Source organism: Varanus komodoensis, unplaced genomic scaffold (genome assembly GCF_004798865.1).
Source record: "Varanus komodoensis strain SLA01 unplaced genomic scaffold, ASM479886v1 scaffold15, whole genome shotgun sequence".
In the NCBI taxonomy this organism is placed as follows: Eukaryota; Metazoa; Chordata; class Lepidosauria; order Squamata; family Varanidae; genus Varanus; species Varanus komodoensis.
Window position 1 is genome coordinate 5,148,524 of NW_025335440.1, and position 9,260 is coordinate 5,157,783.

General features: G+C 45.6%; 1 protein-coding gene across 1 annotated transcript; it reads left to right on the forward strand.

Moving 5' to 3' along the window:
• The first annotated feature begins 3,816 nt into the window (after positions 1 to 3,816).
• RPL11 (ribosomal protein L11) lies at positions 3,817 to 8,559 on the forward strand. Its single transcript, XM_044424724.1, has 6 exons — positions 3,817 to 3,908; positions 6,046 to 6,199; positions 6,822 to 6,928; positions 7,019 to 7,150; positions 7,957 to 8,067; positions 8,484 to 8,559. Exons 1-6 carry the CDS (start codon positions 3,903 to 3,905, stop codon positions 8,511 to 8,513), a joined length of 540 nt encoding a protein of 179 aa, XP_044280659.1. The 5' UTR covers positions 3,817 to 3,902; the 3' UTR covers positions 8,514 to 8,559.
• Positions 8,560 to 9,260: the final 701 nt, after the last annotated feature.

The window sequence follows — 9,260 nt, forward strand, 5'->3', positions numbered from 1 at the left end:
CAAGCCAGCTTTTGCACTCTTCTCTTTCACCCGCATCAAGATGCTCTTTAGTTCCTCTTCACTTTCTGTCATTAGAGTGGCATTGCCTGCATATCTGAGGTTGTTGATATTTCTCCCAGCAATCTTAATTCCAACTGGTGATTCATCTAGCCCCGCCTTTCTCATGATGTGCTCTGCATATAAGTTAAATAGGCAGGGCGACAGTATGCAGCCTTGCTGAACTCCTTTCTCAATTTTGAACCAATCAGTGGTTCCGTGTCCAGTTCTCACTGTTGCTTCTTGACCCGCATATAAGTTTCTCAAGACACAAATAAGATGGTCTGGGACTCCCATCTCTTTAGGAACTTGCCACAATTTGTCGTGATCCACACAATCAAAGGCTTTAGTGTAGTCAATGAAGCAGAAGTAGATGTTTTTCTGGAACTCCCTAGCTTTCTCCATGATCCAGCGTATGTTGGCAATTTGGTCTCTAATTCCTCTGCCTCTTCGAAACCCTGCCTGTACTTGTGGTAGTTCTCAGTCCACATACCGCTGGAGCCTAGCTTGTAGGATTTTGAGCATAACTTTGCTAGCATGTGAAATGAGTGCAATGGTGCGGTAGTTTGAGCATTCTTTGGCATTGTCCTTTGGAACTGAAATGTAAACTGACCTTTTCCAATTCTGTGGCCACTGTTGAGTTTTCCAAATTTGCTGGCATATTGAGTGTAGCACTTTTACTGCATCGTCTTTTAGGATTTTGAATAGCTCAGCTGGAATACTGTTGCCTCTACTAGCTTTGTTGATGCTCAGACTTCCTAAGGCCCTTTTGACTTCACATTGCAGAATGTCTGGCTCGAGGTCAGTGACCACCCCACTGTGGTTATCAGGGACGTTTCTTGTATAGTTCTTCTGTGTAATCTTGCCACCTCTTCTTAATCTCTTCTGCCTCTGTTGGGTCCCTGCCATTTTTGTCCTTTATCATGCCCATCTTTGCACAAAATGTTCCCCTTCATATCTCCAATTTTCTTGAAGAGATCTCTGGTCCTCCCTATTCTATTGTTTTCTTCTATTTCTTTACACTGTTCATTTAAAAAGGCATTCGTATCTCTTCTAGGTATTCTCGAATTCTGCATTCAATAGGGTCTATCTTTCCTCAGCTATTTGTAAAGCTTCCTCAGATAGCTATTCTGCTTTCTTGCATTTCTGTTTCTTTGGGATGGTTTTAGTTGCTACCTCTTGTACAATGTTGTGAACCTCCGTCCATAGTTCTTCAGGCACTCTGTCTATCAGATCTAATTCCTTAAATCTATTTGTCACCTCTACTATATATTCATCAGGGATATGATTTAGGTCATACCTGAGTGGCCTAGTGCTTCTCCCTACTTTCTTCAATTGAAGCCTAAATTTTGCAACCAGACGCTCATGATCTGAGCCACAGTCAGCTCCTGGTCTTGTTTTTACTGACTGTACAGAGCTTCTCCAGCTTTGGGTGCAGAGCACGTAGCCAATCTGATTTCTGTGTTGACCATATGGTGAGGTCCAGATGGGTTGGGTTGTTGGAAAAGAGTGTTTGCTATGACCATTGTATTCTCTTGACAAAATTCTGCCAGCCTTTGTCCTACTTCATTTTGTACTCCAAGGCCAAAATTGTCTGTTATTCCAGTTATCTTTCGGCTTCCTACTTTAGCATTCCAATCCTCCATGATGATAAGGACATCATTTTTTGGTGTTATTTCTAGAAGGTGTTGTAGGCCTTCATAGAACCGGTCAACTTCAGCCTCTTCAGCATCAGTGGTTGGGACATAGACTTGGACTACTGTGATGTTGAATGGTTTGCCTTGGATTCGAACTGAGATCATTCTGTCATTTTGGAGATTGTATCCCAGTACTGCTTTTCCTACTCTTTTATTGACTATGAAGACTACTCCATTTCTTCTGAGGGATTCCTGCCTGCAGTAGTATACCTGATGGTCATCTGAATTAAATTCACCCATTCCTGTCCATTTTAGTTCACTGTCCTAAGAGTTCAGTGTTCAGTCTTGTCATCCCTTGTTTGACCACATCCAGCTTGCCTTGATTCATGGATCTTACATTCCAGGTTCCTATGGAGTATAGATCTTTACAGCATCGGACTTTCCTTTCACCACCAGTTACATCCGCAACTGAGCGTCCTTTCGGCTTTGACCCAGTTGCTTCATTCTTTCTGGCGCTACTAGTACTAGCCCTCTGCCCTTCCCCAGTAGCACATTGGACACCTTCCGACCTGAGGGGCTCATCTTCCGGCGTCATATCTTTTTGCCTTTTTCTATTTGGGAGAGCTGTCATAGAGGACCCCCCCCCCATGAGCTATCCAGTCCAAATTTTGTTTCATGCTTAATTTTCATAGCATAGCCAAGTGCCTTACTTTACAGAGGGGAGTCCTTTCCTTGATGGGCAGCCCAGTCCAAGGCTGGCTTTAAATTAAAGAATCATAGGGTAGCCAGACACCCCAATTCGCTATGGGAATTCTCTGAGCAGAGGCAGTTTCTTGTTTTAAACTCCTTTCAACTCTAGTTCTGTCATGGGCTGCAGGAATACGCCGGAGTTGCCTGGATGGACATAGAGAGAAGCCCAGCTTTATTGTAGAAAAGGATTAAAAGGAAAAAGAGGGGGTTTAAAAGAATAAGGTGGCCAGCTGGAGCTACATACAACCCTGCCCAACCAGGTGCACCTGGAAAATGCCTAGCCTGCCTCACAGGGATGCTATGAGGATAAAAGGGAGCAGAAGAGGAGGAAGGCCTGCACCCAAGCAGGGGACCCTTTGGAAGCGTCCCTTGCGCCTCACCTTCCCCCCTGCAAGTGGCTTGTTTCACGGCCTCTCACTTTGGTCCAGACCACGGTGGAGGAGCCGGCCACGCTGACGAGTCCCTCAGGCCAGGAGCCAACATCGTTCCCCTCTTCCTGCCCCAGGCAGCTCATGGGGACCCCTACCTTGCCTCGCTCGCTCCATGTCCTGCCTCTGGATCAGCAGAAATCGAGAACTCTCCGGGAAGAAAGGCAGAGTGGCCACCTCAGACAACGCTGGGAAGCCAGTGAGGCTCAGAAGGATGAGCCAGCCTGTGCAAGGAGACAGGGATGCAAAGGTCTCGGTGTGTGGCTTTCTATTAGACGCAATAGCGTGGCTTATACTGATTATAAAAAGGGATGCTGCTTTATCAGTGCAATTTGTTGTGTTGCTTGAATAGTCTGATTAAACTCTGTCCTGGACTTTTCTTTTTTCACAAGGATTTGTTCTTTCCTGGGATGAAACGTTTTCTAGTAACCCATGGCTTAAACAATCCCTGGCCAGCTTGAGCAGGACAAGCCATGGATTGTTTGACCCACAGGCTGCCACATCAAGCAAACCAGAACAGTGAGCAGGAGTGGCTTTATAGTTAATGAGCAAAAGTTTTGAACCACTTGGACAGTCTGTTGAGCAATAGAAGAGTGGCAAATAAATAATATCACATACATGAGTAAATCATAGTAAATAAATTAATTAAACAGGACACCAGTCAGTCAGCGTTTGTCCCATTTTTACACTGGAGAGAACGGGAGAAGGGAATCAAAGCTACGAGCCACTCCTGGTAGGTAGCTATGCCCGTTTCTTGCAACAAAAATAGTTTATGTGGCCACCTATTGGAAACTTTCTTCTGCCTAAACATGCATAGGAATAAAGGCCTCATCCAACCAAGATCTGTAGGGCACAGTCCCGTTGCATGTTGAAGACAAGCAGGTTGCATACGATCCCTCCCGCCTCCAGGGGGCAGCAAAATCCTGTCCTCCGCCAAGTCCTCTGACGCTCTTGCTTTCCCCTAGTGGTTCCTTCTCCGTGGCAGCCCAGCGCGAACGACTGAAATAAGATCCCGTTCCGGGGCTCTCGCGATCTCTTCCACGCCTCCAAGATGGCGGTGAGTAGTTTGCCTCTGGAAGATGTGCCGTGGATTATCTTCAATCCGCCACCATCCTCCCCGGGCTGAGCCCCTTTGGGCCAGCATTTTTCTTACGTGGTGGGATGGCGCTGGGGGTTCTTGCAGGCCGGTCTTGGGAAGCTTTGAACGCCTGTCTTAGCGAGGAAGGGGCTCTGTGGAAAGGGCCGGCCTTGTAGGAGAACAAGGCCGGCCTTTGCTGTATGCCAAGGAGTCGAGCTGCCTTCTTTAGAGAGAGGCCCAAAACCTTTCGTCCTGTGGCTTCGTTTCTCGCCCCTTTCCTTTGGGGTTTGCTGTCCAGAAAATCAGCGCTTCTGCCATGCCAGCATTTTTTGTGTACGCCTCTCTACTGTCAGCTATGGGACTCCTGGGTGATGGCTGCTGGCCGCCTCTCCTTCTCTAGGCTCTATCCAGTGCACTGCTCTGCAAATGTGGTTGTGTTGTTGTTAAATGTTACCACATTACACTCTTATCCAGCCTTTTCCCCCTCTTGCAAGGAACCCCAGGTGGCCTAAAAGTTCCCCCTCTCCTTTTCTCTCTCACTCCATTTTGTCAGCACAACAGCCCCATGAGGAAGGTGAGACAGAGAATCAGTGAGGCTCAGTCACTCAGTGAGCTTCATGGCCTGCTGGGGACTAGAATCAAGTCCAGCACTCGATACCTTTGGCTTTCACTGCCTCGTTTTGACTGGAAAACACACACACACACACCCCGTATGTGTCTCTTTCTTTCTCTAGGACTGGCCTTCAAAGGCTAGTGATTTTATATGATTTATACAAAAAGCAGACAAATGAAACGACTTGCATGTAGAAAGCTAGTATGTTACAGAAAAGGCTAGGGTGTCTTCCTGTGTGGAATTACCAGCAGCATCCCAGAGTTGTACAGCTCAGATGCAGGTTGGCAACTCGATGACAACCTGGCCTTGGAGTCAGACTGCTGTTAGAGATCTGGAGCAGAGAAAAATGAAATGAAGGGAGACAAGACTGCATTCTAAACAGAAGAGAGATTCTTTGATATGATGCTCAATAAGTCTGGTGGAATTACTGCTCCCTTGTTATGTACAGGGAGTCATTATTACAGAATGTAATTCTCTTTTAAAGCCCAGGCTGACCTTTCTTCTCTTCTTAACTAGAATTTTCCTTGTACCAGGCCAGACTATTTCTATCTAGTCCAGTCATCCCCAGCCAATTACCCTTCTGATGCTGGGTTTCAGATACTTCTAGAGGGCACCAGTCCGAGGAAGGCTAATCTCATCTACTGAATCAGCTGGCACTGGTTCCCCAGGGTCTTGCTGAGAAAGAATTTTCATATCCTCAGCTGCCTGGTGGTTTGAAGCTGGAGATGATAGGAATTGAACCTGGGGCCTTCCGTATGCTAAGCATGTCATCTTCTACTGCTATGATGTCTCCCTGTCCCTTTCGTTAAGGACTAAAGGTGCATGAGCTGTGTTAGGGAACCTACTGAGTTTACTACACTTCTATTGAAAGTTCTTTGTCCTGTTTGAAAGCCTGTGTGTTGTGAACTTCACTGTATTTGGCACACTGGTCATACTGGATGAACTGAATGCCTTTGTTCAGGAAAGTTTATGAGGTGGCCTGAAGGGCAAGTGGCTCCAGCTTTCATCTTTGTCTTGTTGCCAGTTACCTTATATTTTCAAGCAGGTGTGAGCAGACTGGAAGCCAGTGATGCATGATCACAGCCAAGTGGAAAGGACACAGACCTATCTAGCATTAAAAATTTTTGAGTCCAGGGGGTGCGTGTGTGTGGAGTACTAGAACTGAAAGGAGCAGTCAGTCCGTCCACACAAAATCTCCTGTTGCTTAAAGATTGGCTTATAGTTGTGGGCAAGAATGGCATATTTTATCTCAAACTGGGATTGCTACCAGCAAGCTAAAAAAAATCTTTGAGATACAAGAATTATCACGTATCAGTTAAAGTTTACCTTGTGGTACTGCTAGATCTGCTCTGTAAGGTGGAGTGATAGATAGCATTGAAGGTGCTGTAAGGTGGTGAGATGTTGGCAGGCTCCCAGGAGAAACATTGCTTCCCTTGTTCATTGTGCTGGGCTCTCGGGAAAGGCTGCCTCTGTTTTAACCACTTCTTTTGCACCATTGCACAGCAACAAGACCAGGGTGAGAAGGAGAACCCCATGCGGGAGCTGCGCATTCGCAAACTCTGCCTGAACATTTGTGTTGGAGAAAGCGGAGATAGGCTCACTCGAGCAGCCAAAGTGCTGGAGCAGCTCACAGGCCAGACCCCTGTGTTCTCAAAAGGTAGGCATGTCTGATGGCCATTGGTAATGCTTGCTTGCTGTGCTGGACACTTCTTATTCCCTTGTAGTGTTGCAGTAGGCTGAGAGTCTGCTTGTTTAATGTATAAATGCACTTTGATGTATAAATCTGGTATCTAATTTTGACATGTGCTTCAACTAGGAGGGCAGCTAATTGATATTAAAACAGTCAGCTGGGTTCTGAGTCTGCTTATCAATAGCATCAAGAATAAAGTCTGAGCTGGGTTAGGCGACTTGGTGGCCCCTTCTGTGTTTGGTAGTGCAACTTCTATGATCCTAGAACAATGGCTAGGCTGAGCTGATTCAAGTTGTATCACAAAACACCTAGATGGCACCAGGTTGGCTACCCCAACTATTGATGGGAAGTTGGGCGTAGCTGGTATTTTGGGGTGGGACTTGCCTCTCAGATCGGCTTTCTGATCACCATTAATAGATGTCCTGATCTCATTTGAGTTGTTTATTGCTTGCAGTAGTGTAGTGATCTGTCCATAAGTTGTTAGACCAGTTGGCAAGTGTGGGCTTGCCATTTGGACATTGCTGTCTTAAACATTAAGCTGGCTTTGGGAAAACATCTGTCACTTTGATGGAATTTATTTGTTTTCCAGCTCGATATACTGTTAGGTCCTTTGGGATCAGGAGAAATGAAAAGATTGCTGTTCACTGCACTGTTCGTGGTGCCAAAGCTGAGGAGATACTGGAGAAAGGATTGAAGGTGAGCTGCCCTTGTTACATGTGAAGGTTTTCCATACAAAATGCGGTATTTGGAAGGGGTAAAGTTTAACACTGATAACTCATGTTTCAGGTACGAGAATATGAGCTGAGGAAGAATAATTTCTCTGACACTGGCAACTTTGGTTTTGGAATCCAGGAGCACATTGATTTGGGAATTAAATATGATCCCAGCATTGGTATCTACGGCTTGGACTTCTACGTGGTTCGTATACTTAGCTCACTTTTTTGCATTTTTAGGCTGTGATCCAGAGGCATCCATGGGTTCTTTTTAGTCCTTGTAGACTTACGAACTGACTTTGGCTACAGCTGCTGTGTCATTAGCTATCCTACTCTTAAAGAGTTGCTTTTGCCTTCCCAGACCAGGATAGGGATTAGCTTCACTTCTTTCAGGGCCTTGAATATGGCAGGGAGTGAAATTGATGTATGACCAGTGACGTGCTGTTAAGATTATTCCTAAAATAGCTTTAGTTGGTTTGCTGTTAGTTCTCTTGCTATGATGTTTACAGTCTTAAGCATAAACTCGTTCTATAGTTTTATTTTGGTGGGGATGTAGTTCCACTTTGTGAAAACGTTTTCCTTTGGGGCTCATCAGGCAGAAAGGTAGATTGTACAGTTGCCATTTACTTTCAGAAAGCAGCATATAAAACAGCCTTTGCCCATAATTGCTCATAGATTGTTTGCAACCTTGCTTATTTAATTTACATTCTGGGGTGCTATTGATTCCGCCTACAAAGGACTCGGAGAAGGGTCTTTAGTCTTGCAGCAGCTCTGTGGTCTAGGTTAGTCTGAGAGAGTGACTTGCATAGGAGCATCCACTCTTTAAATTGCCAGCAACCTATTTGAATCTATCCCAGTTTGATACACCACTGGTTCCACTTGTGGGAAAGCTGCAGCACCAGTGCTTCTATTAGATTCTGCTGCCCCTTAGTTCAGGTGGTAGGTCATCTAGGAAAGGTTCCTGTAGCCCCAGCTTTCAGGACTAAAGAGGGTTTGCCTTACCTGCTGCAGGTTCTGGGCAGGCCAGGGTTCAGCATTGCTGACAAGAAGCGCCGAACTGGCAGCATTGGGGCCAAGCACAGGATCGGAAAGGAGGAAGCCATGCGGTGGTTCCAGCAGAAGGTAAGTTTGGTTTTCTGCTCAGGTGTGTTGATCCTTTGAGCAGGGATCTCTTAAAAGTATTTTAATCCAACACAGCAAAGAGCTTTTCTACCCCATAACAGTATGGCATGTGATGCTTATCAGCCAGTTTTCTAGCCACCTTAGTGTATGAGAGAGACTTGTAAATATCCACTGGTCTGGCTGATCATGGTAAGAGTTACCTTTCAGATGAGCAGGCATGAATTCTCTTCAGGCACAAAAAGTAGTAATGCTCGAACTAGTAAAAGATTTTCAAGGCTGCTAACTTCTGAGAGTTTGTTGGCAAGACTGGCCATTGTGTCGCTTTGCCAGGTGTGGAAATAATGATTGGATGAGTAGTTCTTTGTGTTAAAGCTACTGCCTTGTTTATCTCTGATTATTTCTTTCTTCTCTTTCAGTATGATGGCATCATCCTTCCTGGTAAATAAATAGTTTGCAGAATGAAAAAACCAAATAAAATACCCCTTTGTATAATTTGTTCTGCATTTTGTGGTGGTTTCATCCTCTGTCCCTGTTCTGGCAGAGTTGCTGGGCTCTTGATCAATGTGTTGTGCCTGGTTGAGAAATCTGCAGACGTGATACAGACTGGTGTGAGGGACAGGAGTCCCACCTCTAAGAAGCGTGGTGATGCAGTGGGTGGGCTGTACTTTGGCACCTTGTGGCAGCAGCTGCAAGACGTGCAACTTGTTTCAGCCTGTTCCTGAGGCATGCCAATTAGGGCGTCCACTGCTCCTGGGCACAGAGCGCAGGGTATGAGTATGGCAGTCCTTTAGTTGTCTTTGGAGCAGCATTCTGAGGTTCAGCCTCTCACTGGCTTGGCCAGAAAATGCCCTGCTCCTTAATCCTGGAGGTTGGCTATTAAACGCAAATGGCTTCAGTAGCTCCTTCCGTGTTGCTCATGTAGGCTTGGTCTGCTTGAGAAGATCTTGTCCCCACCTAAAATACAGATATTGGACTGTTTTGGGAAAGTATTTCACATTGTGTGGAACAGGGATGGCTTGCGTGTGGCATAGTCCAGTGCAGCAGCAGCAAAAAACTAAAACCCCAAACCCTTGCCATTTTTAGCATTTACAGTGTAATGAGTTGTTGATTCTTGATAAATATGTAAGTAGAAGCTATGGATCATCAAGTTTTTAACCTGCCAGTTAGCCAGGATGACTCTCTGGGTAGCTAAT

Coding starts and splice junctions, on each gene's coding strand:
- RPL11 (XM_044424724.1), top strand. Junction 6,200..6,821: donor GACCCCTGTGTTCTCAAAAG/GTAGGCATGTCT, acceptor TTTGTTTTCCAG/CTCGATATACTGTTAGGTCC. Junction 8,068..8,483: donor TGCGGTGGTTCCAGCAGAAG/GTAAGTTTGGTT, acceptor CTTCTCTTTCAG/TATGATGGCATCATCCTTCC.